Genomic DNA, 24,933 nt, shown 5'->3' with positions numbered 1-24,933 from the left:
GACATCAGGGAATTTTCTGGAGTGTAAGCAATCTTCTACTTGTTGGTGTGGGTAGTGTTTCCCTTTGTGAAAATTTATGAGGCTGTACACTCATAATTTGTGTACTTTCTAATATAGGTTATTCTTTAATTTAAAATAAAATTCAAGGCTAGTCTTCTGAGAAACATCTAGTCTCACAGAAAATTTTTTTCATGTAGGAACAAATAATAAATGGATTCATAAAAATAAGATATTACAAAATGAAGAATATGCACAGTATTATTTCATTTGGTAAGTGTAAATAATGCTTATCTCTGAATTATAGATGATACTTATTTTCTTTATATTTTATCTATTTCATTTTTCTATAATGATCACATTATTTGTCATTGTAACAAATACAACTTGTTTTTTAAAATAAAATTTGATTATGATAAGTTAGGATAAGATAATGAGAGGGCTGGCACTCCAATAGTTTAGTTCACTATGTGCACAACAAGCCTTGGGTGTAGCTGTTACTGCCCAGTCCCTACTGGATTGCCAGGAGTTGGAGACTTAGAAATGGGATGTGATACAAGCAGAAAGGACTCAAGGTCATTTGTATAGAAGGAAAGTGGGAGCTATAGGGAGAGCCAAGGCTTTCCTGATCCTGGCCAGGATACCCAGACCTATACCCAAGCAAAACCCTGTGCTCCACCTCCACCTAACCATGTGTCAGTCTCACACATCTAGACTGGCCTTCCTCTCAAGTCTCCCCTTCCCAGGATCTGCCCTTGCTAAACGCAATGTTTTAAGGTACTCCAGTGCCACATTTCTCCTGTGCTCTTGTCTGTGGTGATGTCATTCAAGCTCCCCAAGCAGCAGCTACTCTGCATCCTCCTGGTCCACTAGGGTGGCAGTCCCAACTGGAAGATAGGCTCCCCACCCCCATCAGAAAACATGCCGTGACATTTAACGAGGCTGATTTTCCCATCTATGAATCAGAGTAGGGTAACTAGAAAATCCCCCTTCGGGTTTACTGTGGAGGGTGGAAAAGAATATCCTAACCACCAAGTGGAAGAATTGAGCTGTGAATGGCTTTCCTTTCTTATGTAGCTCCAGGGGAACATCCTGTTATGTCCTGCAAACCCAAAAGAGGGAAAATTGAGCCTTTGTATTGTCTTTGTGATACTATATACTTCCTTATTAGGCAAGTACATCAAACTTGTGAGAAGTGTGTAACACAATGGCCATCTCAATTAACTTACATTCATTGTGCACTTGTTTTATCTCATCTAATCTCCACAACCCTATAAAATAGGTTCTACATTCACTTAAAAAGTATATATTGCTCTCATTATGTGTCAGGCACTGTGCTATGTGCTGGAGATATGACAGTCAACATAAAACAACGTCCTTGCCTCCATGGAGCACACACTCTGATGGGGAAACACATATTATACAAACATAAAACTGCAATCATGCCAAGTACTAAGATGGAGCGGTATCTGGTGCTGTGAAACAGTAACAGGGAGGTTTTTAAGGAAGACTTCAGTGGAAGGGAAGTTTGAGCTGAGCTCTGAGAAATAAGTAGGAGTTTACCAGGTAGGCAAAGAGCAGACAGAGGAAACAGCTGTGCAAAAGCCCTGGCCAAAGATGAGAATTAAAGATGGGGTGGGGGAGGGGGAGACATTAATTCTACCCTAGGTTTGCCTGATACTGGATGCTCCAGAACCAGAGTTCCTAACCATTTCAACCTCTCCTGTAGAGGCCTAGCTCCAGCCACAGGAAGCTGAAAATCCACATCTGATTTGCAGAGAAGAAAAAGCTTTCAAGATAGAGCGGTAGTTCATGCGATTTTACCACGGAAACGAAAGCGACCTTGGAGACTTCGAGCACTGACAGACAGGAGCTAGAAGACCTCCCCTAGATCCTCGGAATGAAGCACAGCCTTGACACAGAGCCCTCTCCCCTTAGCCAAAAGCTGGAAAGGTGAGGGAAAAGGAAGTGACAGGAGTAACGGAGCGAGGAGTCCACAAGCCGCCCGGTTCTCGCCCACCAATGCGGCTGCGCGTGCGCCGTTCCGGAAGCGGAAGTGCCCAGAGGTCATAGTTGGCCTTCAAGATGGCGGCTCTCTGTGTGCTGGCGTCCGGCTGTGGGCGGCTGTTCCGAGGGCTCCTGGCAAGCCCGGCCGCGACCAGCTGGGCTCGGCCTCCACATCGCGGGTTCAGAGAAGGTGAGTCCTGAGTCCCGGCGACCTCCCAAAGCTGAAGAGAAGAGCGGCGCGGGGAGCTTCCTCCAGCTGTCGTGCCTCCTCCTTCCCTTTCCTTCGCGCAGTTCTGAAACCTCAGAGATGCTGGCGCTCCTGGGGTGCTCGAAAGCCCCTTCCAGACCCTGGTGCTGTTATTTTGACTTCCCACCCCTCCTGAGTGTCCTCACGGGCGGGGGCGGATGGGGAGGTCGGAGAGAAAGACCTGCTTAGTTAGCAAGCGTACAAGAGAAAACTGTTCCAGGGTTCAGGAAAGTTTTCGTTAAGGGTCTGCGTGTTAATTCTCCCTTCCGTAGTTTCCGAACGGCTGCCTTATTCATTAAAGTACCCCTGGGTCATGAGGGAAGGACATCTGGAGACCCTCCCAAGCGTCTCCCTTTCCAGTTTCCCATCTGAAAGTGCTGTAATCTGGTGGCGGCTTTTTCTAACCCGGCCGCTGGTCTCCCTGAGAAGTGGAAGCTAAGGTGGAAAGGCCATTAAACAGCTGACACAGAGACAGATGCTGGATGGTATTTTTGCTTTTCATTAATCTTAAGTCTGAAAAGGCAGCCTGATTCTAGCGTTGAACTGAGAGTTTACTAAAAGCCAAGTGCTTTACTTCAGGCTGTCGAGGGATTCTGGAGAAAGAAAATACAGCCCTTTTCCTGAGAAGTTAGGTTCTAGTGAGATGATATGTGTACACTGCAGTAAAGTACAGGGAGATTCCATTACTGGAAACAGCAAACCCAATTGGAAATTTTCATGAGGAGGATGTCTTGAATGGGCTTATAAAAAGACTGCATCTGGCAGAGAGTGAAAAAGGTCTTTCAAGACATAGCCTTCCTTTGTGCACTGCTGGAAGCAGGAAAGGATGAGTGGTGTGCAGAAGAAGTGATGTGGACTTTTTTAAAGATTCTGGCACAGTACTGACCAGCATATCCGTTAACTAAAGCTGAGACATATCCAGAGGAAAAGAGTGATCGTTGTTTTCAGAGGGAACAGGAAAGTCCAAAAGAGCCTAATGAAGAGTCCATTGGATTTGTTTCAGAAGAGGTCTCCTTTTTTTAGCTTTCAAACAGCAACTTCAATAGAATGTGAAATCAAAGAGATAGTTCATAAAGAAATGGAAATAGCAGGTATGTGTGAAGAATTTAGCTATGAAGGGAAGATGGAACATTTGCTAGAAAGATCAACAAAATCTGGATACTGCCTGGTTAACATTAGGTAAACTAATCCATTAATGAAGAAGGACTCGGAAAAGGTCTTTCATCTGTTCCCATGCTGCAAAATAAGCATATGCGCATAGTATTTTTGAGGGTGTCCACCAAGTGTCAAACACTAATAGCTGCAATTTACATATCCTTTATGAAATTCAAAGTTGAAAACAGTGCTTTGCTATGTTCCCAGAGGATAAGCAAGAGGAATAGTTTTGCTCTTTTACAAAGGAATATTTTAGATTAGAATTTTTCCTGTTGGAGAGTTTGTGAAATGATGGACTGTATAATCAGATGGATATTTGAATTCCTCTAATTCATAAATACTTGGGTTGGTTGCTCCTTTGTTACTCACTGTCAGACCTAAAAGCTAAATAATTGAATTGATGTGATCTTAAGTGAAGGAGAACCAAAGTCTCCAAAGGCTTTATATTTTTTTAAATGTTATTGATTTGAGAGAGAGAGGAAGAGAGAGAAACGTTGATCTTTTGTTTCACTCATTTATGCCTTCATTGGTTGATTCCTATACATGCCCTGACCAGAGATCGAACCCACAACAATGGTGTATCGGGACAACACTCTAACCAACTGAGCTACCTAGCCAGGGCTCCAAAGTGTTTAAATGAAAAAACTTTCCTTGATATTCTACCCCTTATGTGTAAAGCATAAAATATTACACATATAATTTTGACTGATCCCAGCTGGTATATTTGACACCCAAATAATACTGTACACATAGAATTTAAAGTTGTGGGGAGAAAGCTGGATGTTTTGCTGAAAATATTCAAGCATCCTACTTTTCAAAGTATTAGGTAATACTAAATTTTAGTCAGTGTTCATGAGCACTCAGCACCAGGACTCCTGCTTGTAAAGACTCTCAGTCTAAAGCAGTGGTTCTCAATTGGGGGCAGTTTTGTTCCCCAAGGAACATTTGGCAATGTCTAGAGACATTTTTGGTTGTCACAGCTGGTACTCCTGGCATCTGGTGAGTACAGTCTAGGAATGCTACTGTAATCTTACAGTTCACAGAACAGCCCCCCACAACAAAGAACTGCCTGGCCTAAAATGTGATTCATGCTGTTGAGAAAGCCTGGTCTAAAGTTTGACAAGAGGGACACAAAGCCAAAAAATATTATTATGGAAGAGGCAAGACGGAAGGAAGACAAAAATGGAAATTGTGGTTTATTAAGTGCCTCCTACAAACACAGTGCTAGGTTTTCCACATACATTTATTTAGTCTTCTCAACAATCCTTAAAAGTGAATGTTACTGACGCTTTTACAAATGAGGTCCAGAGGAGTTCAGTAACCACCCAGCATCACACAGCTAGTGAGTGTGGAGTTGGAAGTAAAGCCGGCGCTCTTCCCTCTCCACCAGCAACATCACCTTGGTACTCGTGGCAGGGCTTCCCAGTGGTTCCCTCCCTTCCCTGAAAGCCCTCATCATTTAACTTGCTGAAGACCATTTAGTGCCTTTATGGTTGGCACTGCCAGACTTGGCAAAGATTGTGTTAGACCTCATTCCTGCCTTATCATTCTTAGTGCTCTTATGAAGGAAATTATTTAAAACAAGAAAAGTAAACATGATTATCTGAATTTACAGTAATGATCTATCAAACACCTAGATCAGAAAGTATAAGTTGCCCAGCCGGGCGTGGCTCAGGGGTTGAGCATCGACCTAGGATCCAGGCGATCAGGTTCGATTCCCGGTCAGGGCACATGCCCGGGTTGCGGACTGCAGCTGATCAGTGGTTCTCTCATCATTGATGTTTCTATCTCTCTCTCTCCCTCTCCCTTCCTCTCTCTGAAGTCAATAAAGATATATTTAAAAAAAAAAAAAAAAGAAAGTATAAGTACAAGCTGAAGGGAATTTGCTTCATCTTTTACAGTTAGCTATAGCATTTCAGCTAAGGCAGCTCTATAGCTGAAAGCTTTGAGAGAGGAGTGAGCAAGTTGGGGGCTTTAAAGAATTGAGAGTAACCTAGTGGAAAGAGGTTTTTGTGCAGCACTAAGACTCCTTATTCTGAAGGTAGTGCAGAGGGACATTCCCTCAGGGGTCCAAGGGAAAAGAAGGGGAGAGGTGATGAGAGAATCAGAAAAGTTCAGTGGTAGAATTAAAGATGAACAGAAAGGAGGGGTGTTTGAGAGAGGAAGGAGTTTGAGAAAAGTAGTTAATTACCAGAAGTGCATCCCAAACACATGCTTTACTCCCTGAACCCTGTAAGACTGTCAGTACCACCTCTCAGCCTTCCTGCCATTCAGTTATTCCATTCCTTCATACTCTGCTTGGGACTTGGTTTCCATGGATCTTTTCCAAGAAGGACCTTGGTCTCTGGGCACTTTCTGTAGCAGTGCCCTCCACTCATTCATCTTTCCTCACTTCCTCCTTTACTTAAACAGTTGGGTCTTTATACTGCTGCAGTTCACTGTGTCTGTGTTTATGTGGCCATCAAGGTCTTTCTGTGTTCACTGCAATCTCACCGCAATGCTGTTTGCTCTAGACTGTTATAATTCAGTTATCTTGGACTCCATCCTAGACGAGTATTTACTGAAGCACTCAAAGGACCTCTTTACAAGGCATGGACTTTATTATAGTGAAGTTCCCATACTTGGTTTAGTTCCCTTTTCTCCCTGAGGGCAAAGACTCCGTCTTCGTATTCTGTTGTAACTCTCCACAATAGGTGGAGCTGGACTGTAAGCTCCACAGCAAATGTGTTGCCTCCTGTGGAACAGATTATTTGATTTGTATGAGAAGTGCCTATCTTCAAAGATTTTGGTCCTTAATTCTAGTTTAGAAAACTGCTTCATTTCTTTCCTGGGTTTACTTGATACAGCCATTTCTCAGAACACAAGGGTGATTCCATCTTTTTCTAACCAAGTTTTCTGTTAGTGCATAAATCTCTTAGTCCAGCTTTTTTAGCCACCCCCACTTCTCTTAAGTGGAGAGGAGGCCAGGGACAAAATGGATCTCAGGTTTTGTTTGGTTTTGACATGTTTTTGTATGCACACTGAAAATCAATACTATTTTGATTCCTATCTCCTGTTTTGAGAGGCTTAAAATCTATCAGAGCCTCTTCAGGCTCCAGCCAGGCCTTCTGCCCCAGTACTGAGAAACTGCCCTGATTAATCTCAATCTCATGTGAATTCTCAGGTCATTCCTTCTGGTTTGACAAATTGTCTCTATCAGATAAGCATCTGCCTAATGTTTTACCCACTGGCTTATAGTAAGATGATTCATTGGCTCAGAGTTGCTGTGTGGGGAGCTTGTGAACAGTGGAGCTTGCCATGGTCTTTGATCTCTTTTCCAGGGGCCAGTGGGATGACTTCAGGGTTTGGTTCTTTGCCGGGAGTGATGTGTGTTTTGTTAGACTTGTTTACCTCATGATTAGGACCCAAGTGCCTCCTTGGAGAGGGGAACCACATGTTTATCCGCTTTGTGTTTCAGGGTATTGTTCTAGTGCTGACTCTTGAGTGGTACCGGAATGTTTCTCCTTTGGTTTCCTATCGTGATTCTTAAAAACTTTCCTCCCACCTGTTATTGCTCAGATTTGGTTGCCCTCCAGCCAGTTTGGCTTTTGCAAATTTGCAGAGTTTCTGGGGTGCCTAGAAGCCCTACTGGTCTGGAGCTGTGCCCTCCTGCATCCCCACATTTATAGGTTGATACATTGCAGTGACAGTCCCTCTGCAGCTGTGCTGGCCTCCAGACTGAGCACCAGGTTGAGTCTCACCCACATCCCGTTTAAGCTGGTCTATGTTCTGAGCAAGTAGATCCGTGTGTGGGGTGACAAATTTCCTTTTACAGGGAGAAACCTAGTTTGTCTTTGAATTGATTGGAAACTACAGTGTTGGGAGAAAACCTCAGGGCCTTTATGGCCATTGGTAAAACTTTGTGTCTGGAGTTGGAAATGGAAGGGCTCTCAGGTTGGTTATTTAGAAGGAATGAGTCTTTATGAATGGCCTTGCCCAGAAAACACATGGGGAACAATTCCAGGCAGTCTGTGTCCAATTAGGTGTCAGTCACAAAGCTCATTGATCACAGACGCTGCTGTGGGACTCTGGTTGGGTTAGGATTGCCTCACTTTTTTTCCTTAGACATACTCTATTATTTTTTATTGCAAAAGCAGTACACGTTTATTTAGAAACTTTAGAAAATACAGATAGGCATAAAGAAGAAACTAAATTCACCTACTGCCACCACTGAGAGAAAACCAATATTACTATTTGGGTATATATCTTCAGGGGTCTGAGAGCTTCCTAAAATCCTTGCTCTTTCTAATCTGTATTCTTGCCTTGGCTAGAGCTGAGTAAAACTAATTGTGGTAGCCAAGCTGCTGTTAAAAAGCGATTTTAGTATGTGGGGAGACAGTTTGCAGTTATGTAGGCCCAAGTTTTCTATTACAGTAATTAGCAGTCAGAAGGGGACCATGATGAATATTTTGTTCCCTAAATGCTAGTTCACATTAATTGAGCATCTGCTGTGTGCCAGTTCCTAAGCTAACAGCTATAGCTTCTCTCTTTCTAAAGAAACTGATTATATTCACCAAATGTGGGCTTTTAGCTTGGTTCTTCCTTTGAATATTGTTGAAGTTGTCGTTCTGCATCTCAGTCATGTAAGATAGGAAATATGTACAGCCTGACAGATGTGTGTGACTTACTGTCTTTCCCTCAGGTTCTCTATTGACTGTCAGACCTAAATAGGCAAAGAGCTGAGGGAGTCCCTCTCACTTTGGAATTGTAGTATTCTCCTTGAACTTCTTCCTGGACCCAATTTCTGCAGGCCCCTTATTCCCACTTTTTTTTTTTTTTTTTGGTTTTTAGAAGGAAAGAAAGAGAAACCTTGATGTGAGAGTGAAACATCGAACGCATGCCCCCTACCGGGGATCGAGCATGCAACACGGGCTTATACCTTGACTGGGAATTGAACCTTCAACCAAAGTGCACCAGCCAACTGAGCCACACTGGCCAGGGCACTCCCACCTCTTTTATCACACCTCTCCAGTATAGATAACAAAATGCAACCCTGCTGGGAGGAGTGGAAAAGAAAGAGGATTTAACTCACACTGTTTTCCTCATACAGCTTTAACACAAGGCTTTCAGGATGAATTTTAGGAGTGAACTTTCTCATTGCTTATCTACCCAGGGCCACTGGAGCCGTGTTAGTTCAGTACTGTATCTTAGATTGCAAACTCTTCAAGGTTAGTAACTATGTTTGTCTGATTCTCTTAGTAAAAGAACACATGCAGTGGGTACTTTTGAAGGTCTTTTACATGCTTCTGCCTCCCTGCCCCCCACCCCACACAGATACACACTCCTAGGTCATTATTGCTAGCCACAGTAGGGCAGGATCTTGCCAATTTCCTTAGAACCAAGATGAACCTTGGCTTAGAAAGGCAAAAACAGTGTGGAGATCCTTGATCCCAGAGAGATATTACTTGGGCATCCGGGCTTACCCCCACCCAGCCTCAAGGGCATAGAGCCTTGGCACTTGGAAGTGAACCCTGCACGCTTTCTCTTTGAGGTGGGGACTGTGGGAGAGTGCAGACTGAAGGCTCCATTTTTCTGATGTAGAATTTGAGCTATTATTTGAAACTCCCTGTTCCTTATTAAATGGCTGACCTAATTTTTCCCCTTTATCTCTGTAGTGGTGGAGATCCAAGAAGGGAAGACAACTATAGTAAGTATCGTCAAGTTGGCCATTTATAACCTCTTTAACACTTGGAGCTGCCTGGCTGCTCCTCTGAGGGAGGGAGGGAGGTCCAAACTGGACTCCTAGCTCCAGGATCATCTCCCTCTGTGACCATAAATCTCAGTCTACTATTTTTCAAGCTTTGTGCTATTGTGTGGTTAATCAGGAACAGTCATTTGTACCTGGATTGAAGCATCTTTCATTTGATTAAAGTGACCATTTGTATGACAAGATCTCAGAGGTCTTGGCTGATATGTTCTTTGGAGGGTGATAAATTAGTTTTCCAAAGGGGAAACTAAGGCAGTGGCAGGACTAGAAAGCCAGAGTAAGTTGATCCAGGGCCAGGATCCTGATCTTGGCTCCTTTCCTTTCTGCCCAGGATGCTAAGCTACTCCTTAAGTGATGCAGTTAAAAGGTGGCACTCTTTGGACCCTGGGCTCACTAGCTAGCACCCTGACTTGCCTTTTGGTAAGAAAGCTAGAATGACTTGATCCACCCACTCCCGCCTTTCCTTCATTGGGCCTATCTCACCTCCCTTCCTCCAGGAGTCATGGGGCCTAGATTATCCTATAATCCCTAAAAGACAGCGTTGTTTTCACATGGCTTTTCATGCCTCCAAGAAATCCACAGCCACTCCACAGAGTTCCCAGAAGCCTGTATAACTTCCATGTCAACCAGAGATTTAACCCTTCTGGCAGCCAGCCAAGTCCAGTCCTCCCTAGGCAGTCTTATCCCCAGAACAAGGTTTTCGGGTTCCCTCTTTGGGTCTTCCCCAGAATACTCTCTCTGCTTTTGCAATGCTTAACCTCAAAATAGTTCTTTTGAGGGGGGCCCATCCCCTTAGGGCACCTTGTTTATTCCCTTATTCAAAGCTGAAACAAGCATTCACCCTGTGAACTCTGTGCTGGTGGAGAGAAAACACATCTGGCTTTTGAGTGTGAAGACAGTTTTTCATGTGGGGCATGAATTTGCTATTTGTAGAATGAACATGGAGACCTGGTGGCATAGGAGAACCTTGGGGGAAGGAGCCCATCCATGCCTGGAGAGGCGGTACCTTGGCTGACTGGGTATTGCTTACTCTCTGGGGTCTCACTTTCTTCATCTGTAAAGTAAGATCATGATGCCTCCCCCTCACTAGGTTGTGGGGGTTAAATGAGATGATAAATGTGAACCATGATTCGCACAAAACCAGGCATATAACGGGGAGTCAGTGAATGTTAGCTCTCTCCCCACAGCCCACCTTAACCCCTCTCAAGTCTGCCACACACCTACACATTTTCCCTAACACACTTCTTTTTGGCATAGTTGTGGTGGCCTTGGCAGAAAGGTGGGTAGCAGTGCCCTGCACGGCCAAGCATTGCTTCCAGCTCCTTTCCTGTTTGCCAGTTCTACCCCAGGAGATAGTGTTCCTCCCCTCCCAAAGCCTCTCAGCACTGTCCCAACCTCGCTCTCATAATCCAAGGCTTCAAGCAACAAGGCTTTCTAAACTCCCCCTCTTGCAATTGGAGCTGACTCCCAGATCACTGGTCTATTGCGCTTAGTAATTCCAAGGCTGTGTCACAGGATACAACAGCCACAGCAGAGGTCATTTTGCACGCGGCCTCAGCACGGTTGGAAAGGTGGCATCCAAAATAATAAAAGCAAGGAGGAGGGCAGGGAAATGTACTCTCCCATCTGTGTTTTTAAAGGAGAGAGAAAGAGAAGCAGCAGGAGTGCACACGGATATCTGCTCAGCTAGGCAGAGACTAGGCTTCTCACCTTGGCACTGTTGGCATCCTGGGCTGGCTAATTCTTTGTTGTGAGGGCTGTCCTGTGCATTGTAGGATGGTTAGCTTCCCTGCTAGCTGCCAATAGCACACCATCTTCCAGTTGTGACGGTCAAAAATGTCTCAGACATTTTCCATTGTCCCCTGGGGATGCACACTCATGGCAAGCTAAGAACCACTGGCATAGACTTAGCTCTGTAAGATAAAGCTGGAAACTGCAGTTTCCGCTGAGAGGGATATGTGGGATGGGAGGGACACTTCCTTTGGACTCTACATCCCTGCGCAGTTTGAAACTTTTTACCATGTGCATTTATTACTTCTTCCCAAAGGTTGTTTTTGTTTGTGTGAGAAGGAAAGGTAGCATTCAGCTGATACAGCAAACCCCTCCCTCTTGCCTCCAGCATTAAGTTCAGTTTCCACTGCCCTTGAAGGCCACCAAATCACTTCTCTGTGAACACCCTAGGGCCCAGTATATAGCAACTGCAGAACAACCACCGTAGTTCCAGCAGAAAGACCTATTACCTGTTCCCACAAGACTCCCAGAGATGAAGTTACACCAGCATTCCCACCATTTTGGGGGTTGCTCAAGGGTTAGAGATTCCACATGGCCCTCTCCCTCACTGGCTCTCTTTCTCTGCCTCCTAGATTGAAGGCCGTATCACAGACACTCCCCAGGAAAGTCCAAATCCCCCTAACCCCTCTGGCCAGTGCCCCATCTGCCGGTGGAACCTGAAGCACAAGTATGGCTATGAGGTGAGTGTGCAAAGACACTGGGCTCTGCATGTTACAGAGGTCATATTTCCTGTTTAACTTAAGCAGCATCACTGCTCCCCACTCCCCTTCCCCCATAGCCACTGCTGCATCTCATGGGGCCACCAAAGACAAGCATTTTGTTCAGTGGCTCTCAACTCTGGCTGCACATTAGAATTATAGGGAAGCTTTAAAAAATGCTCAGGCCCCACCCCCAGACATTGATTCAGTTGGTCTGGGGTAAAGCCTGGCCATCATTATTTTTTAAAGCTCCCCAGGTGATTCTCATGTGCAGCCAGGGTTGAGAATTGTTTAGTTCATTGTCTGGTTGCATGCAAGTCAGACCACCAGGGCCCTGTACCCCAGTCTTGCAGGGTTGTGTTCCTAAGGGGATGGAATCAGGATCTGAGTTTGGTTTTCTTTTATAATGAGAGGCTATTTGGAAAAACCTCAACTGTGATCTGAGGACACATTATTGTCTCTTTCTGTATTGGAGCTATAGAGACCCCTGTTTGCTCCAGCTCTTCTAGCTCTTCATCTGTTTCCATGAAGAATGATGACAGTGAATAACAATAGGTACCTTGCATTGAGTGCATGCTCTGAATAAGGCTCTGTTGTAAGCATTTACATGTCTTCATTCACTTCGTTTTCACAATATCACTATGAAATAGGTACTTTTTTCATCCTTGTTCTACAGGTAAGGAAATTTGAGGCATGGAGAAGTTAATGAACTTGCCTCAGATCACCCAGCTAGTAAGTATCAGAGCTAAGACTCAAACTCTGTGGATACAAACCCCATGCAGAGACTACCATCCCAACTATTACTCTGCGTCCTCTCTAGAAATAGGGAGGGCCTGAGGGAAAGGACACAGCCCTGGAGAAATTCATACTTGTCCTTCAGAGTTCTATTGGTGACATTAAGCACCCTATTTTTAGGTTTCAGGTGATTCAGGCTCTGGGCCAATTTGATCTGCAGGTTGTCCCTCTGCCCCTCTGTGGAATGGGATGACTAAGGGCAGAGATCCCGGTCAGGTGGTAAGAGCAGGAGAGGAGGCCACATGCCCATGGGATCTGAACAGAATGACCCAACTAATCTCCTGGGCTGGGAGCCTTGGCTTTAGGCCACTGAGGGTGGGGAGAGGGGGTGTTCTTTCACTCTGCCCTGGGTCTTTCTGCTGATGGCTACCTGGAGTAATAGGAAGCTTGCAGGCCACAGGGCAATATTCACAGCTGCTTGTTACATGGAAGCTAGTGGGGCTGTGGCCATACTTGGAATCCCAGCTGAAGATGGGGAGGTGAACCTGCCTGACCACCATGGGGCACTCTTCCCATCAGCCGTTTCCAAGAAATAAACTTGGCTCTGTTTATCCAGCAGAAGAAATCCAATCCCCTCCAAGGTAAAGGCTAAAGTTGTTTTCCTTTTACCCCTTTCTACTCAGGATACTGTTAGCCTGAGCTGCACAAAGCTGTCAGCTTCCTTGGCAGCCTGCAGTGGGGGAGGCTGGGGCTGTGAGCCTGGTTTATTAGCCCTGGATAATCCAATCCAAGTTCTTTTCATCAGATTCTGAAGATTACAGGGGTGGGAATTGGGGGGTCTGGGTCCCTCAGGAGCTGTCCAGTGATTAAAACAAATCTGCGGTTATACAGCTAGGCGCCTGCCAGGGCAGCAAGTCAGTTTATGGACATGGCTGCTAAGACTGGCGTGCCAGGCCCCTCAGGGGGAGGGAGGAGTGGGAGATGGTGGCTTTTATTTAACCCTTCAGCCATCCTGTGAAAGTTAGGGGGGAAATGATCTCTTGTCTTGATTCTGGCTCTGTTTATCCTTGTTTCCTTGACTCTTCCAAAGCAGTTTGATGGCCCAAAGGAAGCCTGAGAATCCATTCACATCTAGTCATGGGCTTAGAAGATACAGATTTAACTTCACAGCCTTGGTCCCTTCCTCAGCTTGTATGCTGCTTAGCACTTTAGAGGGAGTGGCAGAAGGTGGAGGGACTGTCCACGTGTATTCTGGCCTGTGGCACATTGGGTTTGGGGGCAGAAATGGTATAGATTTTCCCTCGTGTGTGAAAATATATGACATACCCTCTGCCTTACCCTAGGAGTATAACAGACTTTTTGTCACCAGGAAAGATACTGCAGGTGCACGAAAGATTAACACTTCTTGAAGAGTTTCTGTTCTCTAACCCAGTCTATCAAAAGATTATCTCATCAAGGAGCTAAAAGCTCTTAGGATTAGCAATGGGGTCAGAAAATCTTATTAAGTTGGGATTTAACTTTTGTTAGGGTGAAGGTTGTAGACCAGTGTGCAAAGCTCGGTGTGGAGGGAGTGGTCTCAGGTCAGTTCCCAACAGAGACCTCAACCTCTTGGTGTGCCAGGGTCGACAGCCTTCCCCATAGGTCACGTGGCCTGGCTTCCCAGCATCAAGTATCCACCCAGCTGACCCTCATCTCATAATTTCTGTCTCCACTAGGATGTTCTGCTGCTCAGTCAGTTTATCCGGCCTCATGGAGGCATGCTGCCCCGAAGGATCACAGGCCTGTGCCAGGAAGAGCACCGCAAGATTGAGGAGTGTGTGAAGATGGCCCACCGAGCAGGTAGAATTCCCCTTGCTGCTAAGAGGGATAGAGGGTTATAGGTGCCATTCTCCCCCACCCCCCTGCCAGCTGCCCCATGTTGTAGCCCCTCCTGAAAGAAAAATGGACATCCACAGTCTTCATTATAATCCTCCCCCCAATGCCAACCTTCCACCCCTTGGGCTTTCCCTGTGGCCCCCAAGAGCTGCAGAGGGAGCTGCAGAGACCATCTCCTTATATGCTCTTCCCTCCACTCAGGTCTGTTACCAAATCATAGGCCTCCACTTCCTGAAGGATTTGTTCCCAAAAGCAAGCCTCAACTCAACCGGTAAGCACACCTGGGTGTCAATACCCTGAGCATTCTGCAGGCCCCCTGTTCTCACTGTATTCTGCTGAAGAAGCCATTTCTTGGAGCTCATCCCACAGCTCAGGAAAGCTAGAGTATTCTTTGGCTGGCTGTTCCATCCCATCCAGCTTGAGCACCCACCCCCATCAGTCCCACTGCGGCTGCAGTTGATGGTGTGCACACTTCTCTCACCCTCCCCTGCTGACCTCAGCCTCTTTCCTCTTCCCTCCCCAGTAGGGCACTTAGTACAGGGGCAGGGAGGGTAAGAAGGTCTGCTGGTTGGGCATTAGAATGTGCTAATCCCCTGTTTATGACATCATATTGGGTTGCTATGGGAATGTCAGAGCACTTCAAACTTTTAGTATTCCAGCACTGGGGTTATTAAAGGGCAAAATGAGGCTTTAAAAATGGGAGGGCTCTCTGGGGTGGGTCCACTGTATATAGCTGTGCAAGTTGTACACTGCAAAACTTCAAGGCAGTATCTATATAGACTAGACTATGAATGGTGCTCCCTAGAGTTGTGTACTTAACTTGCACGGCTGCACATGGTGACCCAGGAGGTCCTGAGGCTTTAGGAGGAAGGCCCCTAGATCCTGGAATCAAATCAGTCTGTCTTTTGGCCTAACCAGGGTGGCACCCTCCAGTGTAGAAGCAGACCTGTCTCACACTCAAACAGTCATCCTATTGTATGTTCCTTCCCTTCCCCCATCTCTAACATTGCCACACTCACATACTCCTAGATCGATAATACCCCCTTGTTGAGAGTAGAGCCAGGTCTGTAAAATTGATTTTGGTATTTATTCTTGTTCTTCCCTGTCAACAGTTCCTCCCCCTTTCAGCCTGTCTAGCTGCCACTGCAACTGCTCTCTGTACAGGACCAAAGATGGTTGCAACAAAGCAAGACTTATCCCACCCCCTAGCAAACCTAGTGTGCATCCCCAACAGAACCCAGGCATGAGGGTAGGAGTCCAGGCAGATACCAGCCACAGATTGCTGGGCTAGGGGTGCAGGGCGAGAGTTGGGTTTTCATTGATGCCTCGCCCCACCCTGGCCCATGCCCGGCTCCACCTGCCCTTCCCACATTGCTCCCTGGGCCATCTGCCAGCAGCCCTGGGGGATCAAGATCTAGTAACCTCTTCCTGTCTTTCCCAAATGTGCTTTGGACCATTTGGGGGTTGAACCTACCCCCACCCCCTGACTTGTTAAGAGACAGCAGCAGGCCTAAGGACACAATCCATCCTGCCCTCAGGCCTTTGAAGTGAGGCCAGGCTCCCTCCCATATATCCGGTGTCCTTTAACGTGACACAGGATTGATGATGTGTGGGGGCTCTTGGGTTGCAAAAGGCCACTCGGGGTGGGGGAGGGGGAGTCCTTGCTACGATGGGAGTTTGATTCCCTTGCAAGGGACTTTATGATTCTATCCAGAGGCCCTTGGGCTTTGGGCCCCAGGGGAGCCCCACTTCCTCCTTCCCCTGCCCCTTCAGGAGAGGTAGGAAGGAGCCTTGATTCTTCCTAGAGCTGGAATCTTCCCAAAAAGCTGACTGGAGGCCACCCAGGCACCCCTCCCCACCAGCTGGCTGTTTCATGTGGCACAGGCATCAGGCCCAGGGCTAGCTGAAGCCCAGCTTCCTCAGGTCTCTCCAGGGCAGAGGGGAAGAACAGTTTTAGGGCAGCAGCTCTGGAGAACCTGGTCAGCCTGGTGGATCTTCTGGGGTCCTGAAATTCCAATAAGGACTCCTTTTGGGGAACCAGCTTCCACACCCTATCTCTTTACCCACTCCCTCTGGAGACTGGAAGATGTAAGCCCAGGGGCCTTCCAGGTGTTCTTTCCCTTACCCTTTACTCCCCTGCTGTCCCAGCACCACCAGCCATAGAAAAAGCAGTCCCTGGGGCCAGTCCACTCCTCAGAAGTCTCCCTGTTGGGAACATTGACATTGACAGGAGACTCAGAGAAGTCCTCCCCTGCCTGCCCACCTCACACTTAGCATGCAGGCCAGCACCTCCCCTTTCTACTCCCCTCAGAGCTGTTTCCTTTGCACAGGGCTGAGAGCAGAAAGGTCATGGTCCAGGGAACTGAGTTGAAATGTATAAGTCAGCAGTCATTTTCACTTTTATCTAAAAATTTTCATCCAAGGGTGTGATGATGATGATGATGATGATGATTATTATTATTATTAAAAATCTCATTTGAGAGTTTTTAGAGGTGGCTGGGTTGAGTCGCCACCTAGAGTGGAGGCTGGGAAAGATCCTGGCCTTTGCCATAGCTCAGCTTTTAGGATGAAGGGTGGGCCTCTCTGGACAGAATCCAGGTTTCATTCTGAATGGAGTAAACCCCAATCCCAGCCGGCATGAGCCACTTTTCCGGGAACTATCTGCGCCTTGGCCATCCCCAAAGGAGGCCAAAGGACTGCGGGTGGCAGCCATCTTTCCCCACCCTCTCCTACTTACCCCCCATGAGCCCTCACCCTTGGCTCCCATCATGGGTTGAGTGAGGGGCAGGGGTCCTACACCAGTTATGGCTGCCCAGGAGAGCTCCCTGAAGGCTGGGGTGATAAAACGAGCCAAGTGGGGAAGAGGGAAGGATTCCTCCAGGCCCTTACATCAGCCTCTCTCCCCATGGCTGAGGCCAGAGAGGAATGATCTGCTCTCTGAGCAGCCTATTCCTCTGCCTCCTCCCCCAGCAAATACACATAAACATAGACAACTCATAAAGATCAAGGGAGCCTGTGGCCCTGGGCTGCCTGACCCTGGCCACACACGCTTACGGCAACAAGAACCCAGCCCATCTGTTTACAGCACACTGCGCAGTTGCTCCCAGGAAAAGCCGCTGCTCCTCAAAGAAGGAAAACTAGAGGAAGGGTTTGGTTGGACAACCACAGCTTTGGCCTGAGGAGGCAGTGCCCACTCTCCCAGCTCCAGCATGGGCCCCCAGCCCTCAGCCACTTTCTGGTCGTCCCTCCAACAGGTACCTGACCCGGTGGTCCCCTCACTCTGTCAAGCCTATCTACAATAAAGGCCACCGCTGGAATAAGGTGCGCATGGCCGTAGGATCACCCCTCCTGAAAGACAACGTCTGCTACTCAAGAAGGCCTTTGGTGCTGTATCATTGACTGAACAGGGCTTCCTGAGAACCTGGCCAGAGCTCCTTCTGCAGTCTCGTCCCTTACTACCAGGTGGCCCAGCTCCTCCAACATGATGGACACAGTGGCAGCAGACCACCTTCAGTGCCCTCGGCCTGCCAGCAGCAGTGCTGGGAGCTGGGGGCAGGCAGGGCAGTTGGGTTCCTTGGCAGCTATGGTGGTCTTATGACTGGGGCCATACTCTGGGCTAGGGGACAGGAGTTTTGCTCAAAGGAATGTCATAAAGCAGGCTCATGTTTCACCCACTGGATGTGTGCTCACTGTTTGGGAAGTACAGGGAGCTTGGGCCTATTTCTGGCCAGTTACTGAGCATTGAGTCACTGATCTCTTGCGATGGGTTACATGAATGCAACTGAAGGGAGTTCATGGGCCAACAGGTTCCCATCCTGTTTTGACAGCTGTTAGTCTTGGGCCTGGGGGCTGCAAGGAGGTGAGTTTGGCTGCCTCGCCCATGAACAACTCTAATACAAGTCCAGGAGGAGCTGCCTTCCTCGAAGGGCTTTTGGCCGTCACATCCTACAGCCTTTCCACCTGCCATTCTCTCTCTTGTTAGCACATTCTGATCCTCTGCCACTTGCTTTAGAGCTGGGTCTCCTGGCTCCTTGGGCCTCTCCTCAGAGCCTGGACACCAGACAGGTGGAGATGAGGGGAAGAGGCAAGACAGAACAAACAGACCAAATCCACTGAAATGTATGAAAATAATGTTGATGCTCTACATAAAAAGTCCGTGGGCTGCCCCGCTCCTACAGCATGAAGGGCAAGTCTATGTTCTTCTCACCGGTGCCCACGTAGATATAGCCACAGTTCTTGGTGTAGGGAGCATGGTAGAAGGTGAGGCCTGGCCAGAGCAGGCTGCGCAGCACCACCAGGGCGTTGCCTCTCTCCATCTGGATGCTCCAGGACCCTGAGAAGAAAGTGAGGCCTGGGTGTATGGAGCCAGAGCTCTGCCCGATGTGCAGAGGCCCCAGCTCCTTGGGCAGCCAGGCCCAGGTGCTAAGGTTCCACTCAGGGAAAGGGAAGACAGTTTAATTATCCCGGCACTTTACTCCTCCTGATTGCCTTTTAGCCATTTCACTGTTCATTAAAACCACTTCCAGAGGGAGGGCAAAGGAAATGAAAGGAGGTGAAACTCAAACGAGTGCATTTTGTTCTGTCAGCAAGTCTAGTTAAAGGTTGAGTGGGGGAGGAAGCTGAATCCATAGGCAGAGGGGAGTCAGGGCACGTTTGGGGAGACTTTCTCCAGGCTCCCTCGCACCCTCTACTAGGGTTAATCACCAGTGACCAGTCCTAGTGCGGTTTGCCCCCACTTGCTGTTTTCCTCTCTAGTCCCCAGTCCCAGAAGCCTCTGCTCTGAGACAGATTAGACCTGCTCGGGGGCTCACATAGAATTTGGCCATTTCAGGCCTCCAGCTCAGTAGCCCTTCTGGGCTGCTGGTGGCCTGGGAGCCATCCTTGGTGGGAGGGGACTTGGGCTACAGCTAATGAGCCTTTGTCTGTCCTGGGTCCTGCTCTGGTTTTTGCTCCTCAGACAGGAGTAACCCAGCCCAGGGATGAGTTGTACAGCCATGAGGACTTGGTGGGAAGGACCTGATCCATCTCCAGAACCGAGGGAGGGAGCCGCTGTGTGGGAGGAAGGAGCCTGGGAAAATAGCCTCTGGATGCAGATCTGGAGCTTCTATTCCCCTGCGCACCGAGGCCCCTCCCGGGCCCAGCCGCAGCTCTGTGTTCCAGGCCCTGCCAGAAAGGCAAATGCTTTGAAGGTTTTGGTGTTGGACCAGCCAGTGATGCACTGAGAGCTGTGCTGAGGCCTTCATCGGCTGCCAGCTCAACCCGGCTGCTTGGCTCCTGCTGCCCCAGCTTCCCACAGGCCTCCTCCAACCATGGCCCACCCTGGTCACTCCACACCCAGCAGCCTCACAGCTCAGTCCCCACCCACCAGGGGCCACCCTGCATGCAAGAGACCACCAGGAACCCCTGACCCTGGCAGCAGCTCAGCCCTGTTGAGGGTGCCGTCACCTGCCCAAATCAAAGCCAGAGCTTTCCAGTGCATGTAGGTCAGCTGGTCCTAGCCTGCTTAGGGAGAGGCTGGCTGGGAGCCCACTGTGTGGGCCTGCACCAAGTGCTACCACCCATGCATGAGATGAAATGGAAGCTATAGTGAAGGCTTGATTCTGCTCCCCTCACTGCTGGCCAGACACCATCAAGAAGAGGGTTCCTAGGTTACCAGAGCTCTGGCTGGGGCACTGCCTAAGAAGGGGGGTGGGTGCTTTCCTGGTCAGAGAACAGGAGTATTTTCCCCACTCCTACAATTTTCCTCTCTGGGCACCTGAGGTCCTACACCTCCCAGGCCTTCCCTCTGGCCTAAGGCCCTATCCTGTTACTTTCCTAGTTAGGCATTTCAGAAAACATGCCTAGGGGTAATGGGAGTGGGACAGAACAGAACAAGATATTCCCAGTGCGCTGCATTCAGCCTTTGGTCAGAAGTACAGACCCCAGGAAGGTATATCCCCTATTGTCCCTTAGTTTCCCCCCATTCAGTTCCTAGAGCATCATCTGGGGACATTCCCTCCCTGCCCTTGATGCTCACAGTCACACAGCACCCTTGAACTGAGGAAAGTCAGGCTTTGCCTCCTCTGCCCACCAGGGAGGGCAACTTGCAGCCTGGGCCAAATGTTGCCCTGGAGAAATGAAGTCCTGGAGTCCCCCAACCTAGACTACTCTCATCAGTTCACTATTGGCAGCATCTTTTTTTTCTTTCTTTTTTTCCTTTCTTTTTTTCTTCTTTTTTTAGTCACTATCTTGGCAAAAGAGAAAAAAAAAGAGCCAGGGCTGGGTCCTGACCTCTCACACCAGCCTGCCCACCTAGTTTGGCCACCTCTTTGCTTTAACAGATGAGAGGGTCCAGGCTTATTAGCAGGGGCTCCCTTCATTCTCACCTCGAGAGAGCAAGGAGGACCTGATAGGGACGCTAGAGAAGTATAGTGACCCCACAGGGGCAGGGGGACAGCAGCACCAAGCAGGCAAAAGGGTGCTGACCAAGTGTGGAAGTGCACTGTGAGGGGCCAGCCAGCCAGCAACACGGCCTCCCTCCCTTTCTTGCATTCCTGTCACACTCCTGTCCTCCTCTCCTTGTTCCTGGCTCAGCTGGTTGCCCAGGAAACACACAGACTCTCAACGTGCCAGGAGTCACGTAGTGTCTACCTGGGAAGCAAGGCACTTGCTTGTCACCTTCACCCGCTTTTCTTACTGCAACTGCTGGAAAGTCTGAGCCCAGCCAGCTGCTGCAGCCTCTGCCTCTAGGATTCCAGGAGAAGCAGCCTTCTGTGGCCCTGGTGTTTCAGTTCACAGCCCAGTCTCTCCCAAGTCTCCCCAAAACTCCCCTCCTGCCCCCTGGCACCCACTCTCTTCTGCAAGCTGTTTTTTGAGGCTGTGATGGGGAACAAGCCGGTAATTAGGAGCAGGGCCTATTGCATTCCACAGGAAGTCCTCCTGGGTGTCCAGAGCCCCAGGGTCTCACCCACCTTGCTAGCACAGAAACCTCAAGCAAAGGTATACTTCTCTTACTTACATTCTCCTGTCCTCCAGAAAGAAGGGCAGCAAAGCCCTGAGATTCCATTTGATGGAGACCGTGGCCCAGGCTGGGGGATCAGGGTTCTCCAGGGGTGGCAGCTGGCTTAAACCCTCAGACCAGCACTACACAACTTGTCACAAAACAATGGGCATGGGTTCCTTCTCAGAGTGGCCACTCCCACCACACCAGGGCCACAAGGTATGACCCCCCAGAGGTTGCGGGGGGGGGGGGGAGGTAGGAGTGTACAGAGGCAGAAGAGTGCCCTGTCTGATTGGTAAGGTCAGGACCCCGGTCCCGAAGGCAAAGCACCTGTCAGCCAGGCTTCCAAGGGACTGGGTGGGAGGCGCCACCTGTACACACCCCCAAGAGAAGGCTGATCGAGGGTACCTTGTTTCCCACCACTCTCCAATATTTCTGTTCCCCTATCTCCCCTGTCCCCCAACCATCACCACCACATTTTAGAGGCTTCTTTCCAGGCAGGCAGGCCGGCCCCTTGCTGCCCTCTGCTGCCTAAACTGGACATTGCTGCTGAGATCTCAGTCGTGCTGGAGCCTCGGTGGCCCTGGGCCTGGCAGCTCTCCACAATTTATGAGAAGTGTCAGCTCCAGCAGAGTGGAGCAAGGAGAGAAGCCCTGCCCTCCACCCCTCCTGCTCTGCTTCCCTCACTGCTCTGCCTGCCCCTCTCTGCTTCCCGGGACACAATTACTTCATTTGTGAGGCACCTTCTATTTTACATTTCCACTTATCCTGTTTCATTTGATCTTCCCAAACCTCTGTGAGGCAAGGACAGTGTCTGTCTTGTTCACAATGACATCCCCAGTGTTTGGCACATAATAGCTGCTCAGTGGCTATTTGCTAATGAAGTGAAAGGTTAAGGAGCATGGACTGGCAGAGTACTATCTAGAAATCTGGCCTCCTGACCTGGCGCTCCATCTGTCTCTCCTGGCTGCAGCCCAAGCTCAGAGAACTCTTAGCTGTTTCCCTGTATCCACCAGGGGATGGTTCTGTCCCCAAAGCTACTCACTCCCACAAAACTCTGCAGACCCCAGGACATGAAAGAACAGCTCAGGAGGGTATTATGGCCCTAGGCTGTCCCAGGGACAAGATGCTGATCTCCTGACCTTCCTCCATGGACACAGAGGAGTCCCAGGGACAGGGCCAACCTGTAGCATACCTGCTCACAGGTGACATGAAATCCCCCTGAACAATTGCCTCAGACCCAGAAAGGAAATAATAATCTTACCAGGGCAGAAAATTCCATCCCACCAAATTCCACTTGCCAAATTCCATCCTGTCAGCCAGTACTGGTATCCCAGGGAACTCTTCCTTGGGATTTTGGCCCCCCTTAGCAGCCCAGCTCATTCTGGTTGCTGACTGCCTGGCAGAGAAGCCTCCCTGCAGCTCCTTTAACTGGCAGATGATAAGGGAGGGAGTCTGGGAGCTAAATCAGTGTCTGCTCTCCCCGACCATACTTCTATCTCTATGCCATGGCCCCCACCAAGCCATCATGAGAAAAAATTGGGCCTGCCTTCCTGGAGGCTTTCTGGTGGTGGCTCTGGGAGGAAGGGATCTGGAGGCCCAGAAGCTGTGAGGTTTCCCAAGGTCAGTACAAGCGCATCCCTCCCCTCAGGTCACACAAACAGGAGATGCCCTCAACTCCCAAGGCTCTAGCACGGAGGACAAAGCAACAGGCTGGAGTGGACTGGGATGTGAAACCATCAGTTGATCCTTCAGCCCCGAGGTCCACCATTAGGGCAGAATGTCTCGGGCCTCAGGCCACTGCTACTCACCTTCCCAGGCCCAGATCTCCCAGGGGCCTGGTAAATTCATTTGCTGACTGGACATTTCGGGGTGGCCCCCAAAGCTCCATATCTTATACCCCCTGTTGCAGGGAGAGACAGCTGCCTCCTATGTCCCCTGTACCCTAAATGGCAGGGCAAAGAGGACTGATGGGATTCCCACAGGAAGACTTTGTTGGACCCCCACAGCCCATCTAGCTAGTCTTGACTGCAAAGGCCCTAGCACCCTCCGTGCCCCTCCCATCGCACAGAGGAGGAGGCTGCAAGGGTGGGAAGTGCTCTTGTGTTAGCCCCCCCCAATCACCCAGCACTGTGGGAAAAGGGCCTCATCCACTCACCTGGAGCATCCAGCTGCAGGTGAGAGGACTGAGAAGTCAGCACCGAGCAGGGCTTTCCAGACTCACCTTGAATCCGGAGGTGGGGCTGCTGCCCCCAGATGAGGGATATTAAGAGTACTTTTCTCCCCCCACCCCTTAGCCCCTGGTGCTGGGTCCCACCATCACAACATTCCTGGCTCCCTTTATCAACCCTCCAGGGATGTGGGGCTGGAAGCAGAGCTGGAGGAGATAACTGGAGTCTGGAAAGCGTGTCTCAAGGGTGAGAAATGCCCCAGCCCCTATAATTATACCTTTATCTCCCTCACAGGTTCAGGAGCCCCTTTCCAAGTTCAGGGAGGCTTGCCTCGAGCACCCTCATGTGGCCAAGGCCAGAATAGCCATTCCTTGCTGGCAGCCCTTATCCACTTGGGACCCACAGCCTGGCCCCTGGGGCACTGCAATAGCCCTGAAATGCCCCCAGTCCTCTGGCCTGCCCCTTCCCCATCCATCCAGGCACCACCACCTTATTATCACAGACTCGTTCACAAGTCACCAGAAGCTCCTGCTGCCTTGATCTAGGTCCCCTACCCTTGGCCCTCTAGGCCCTACTAGGCCTGCTCAACCCACCTCTAAGGCCTTTTTTTTTTTTTTTTTTTAATATATCTTTATTGATTTCAGAGAGAGGAAAGGAGAGGGAGAGAGAGAGGGAGAGAGAGAAACATCAATGATCAGAGTGTCATTGATCGAGCCCGCAACCCGGGCATGTGCCCTGACCGGGAATTGAACCCCGATCGCCTGGATCCTAGGTCGATGCTCAACCGCTGAGCCACGCCCGGCTGGGCTCTAAGGCCTTTTTGTCACTACAAATATATCAATAATAATTATTAATTTTAATATGAGTCATTCTGTGTTAGGCACCATTAGAAGCATTTTGTATATTTGTTAACTCTTTAATTCTTATAACAACCCTATGGGGCAGCTCAGCTGGTTGGAGCATCATCCCAGGCACCAAAAGGGCACGAGTTCAATTCCCAGTCTGGGCACATACCCAGGTTGTAGGTTTGATCTCTGGTCGGGGTGGGTACAGGAGGCAACCGATCGATGTTTCTCTCTCGTATCAATGTTTCTCTCTCCCTCTCTCTCTCCCCCCCCCTCCTCCTCCCTCTCTCTCTAATATCAATAAAACATATCCTTGGGTGAAGATTGGAAAAAAAAAAGAAATATCATCAACTTGAAACCACAGTTAATGCCAGAGCCCTGGAGTCTAATCTCTTGACACTTACTGTGCCCTTGAGTTTAACTCTGAGATTTTGTTTCTTCATCTATAAAATGGAGATAACAGCATCTAACTCTTAGGCTGGCTGTGAATATTAAAATGAGGTGAGGTAAGGTATGGAAAAGGCTGAGTACAGTGCCTAGCACACAGTAAGCAGCGCCACTGCTTTTATAAGTTGCCGTCATCAATGACAGATCCCTCCAGTTCTCAGAAAAGCTAAACATGGGTTTGGAAAGAGGCAGGGGTGCTGAGTGAGTGTCTTGGGTCCGCCCCACATTGCCCAGAGCCTG

At 48.9% G+C, this 24,933-nt stretch overlaps 2 protein-coding genes across 5 annotated transcripts in view; one reads left to right on the top strand and one right to left on the bottom strand.

Moving 5' to 3' along the window:
* Positions 1 to 24,933, bottom strand: part of RSPH9 (radial spoke head component 9) — a 41,200-nt gene that overhangs the window by 8,979 nt on the left and 7,288 nt on the right. Inside the window, exon 5 of one of the 4 annotated variants that reach the window (XM_081141399.1) lies at positions 2,719 to 6,140. The exons of 2 other annotated variants lie outside the window; for them this stretch is intronic. In XM_081141399.1, the coding sequence (XP_080997525.1) occupies positions 5,989 to 6,140 (152 nt within the window). In that variant the 3' untranslated portion in view covers positions 2,719 to 5,988. Of the gene's footprint in view, positions 1 to 2,718; positions 6,141 to 18,019; positions 18,585 to 24,933 lie in introns of those variants that run through there. One more of the 4 variants, XM_081141398.1, reaches the window with a different exon arrangement.
* Positions 2,054 to 17,921, top strand: MRPS18A (mitochondrial ribosomal protein S18A). Its single transcript, XM_081141401.1, has 6 exons — positions 2,054 to 2,194; positions 9,061 to 9,092; positions 11,516 to 11,623; positions 14,092 to 14,215; positions 14,453 to 14,522; positions 17,506 to 17,921. The coding sequence occupies exons 1-6, from the start codon at positions 2,083 to 2,085 to the stop codon at positions 17,648 to 17,650; spliced, it is 591 nt and encodes a 196-aa protein (XP_080997527.1). The 5' UTR covers positions 2,054 to 2,082; the 3' UTR covers positions 17,651 to 17,921.

This window comes from Miniopterus schreibersii (assembly GCF_964146895.1).
Source record: "Miniopterus schreibersii genome assembly, chromosome: 6".
Lineage (NCBI taxonomy): Eukaryota > Metazoa > Chordata > Mammalia > Chiroptera > Miniopteridae > Miniopterus > Miniopterus schreibersii.
This window is presented reverse-complemented; position numbering and strand designations above follow the sequence as displayed.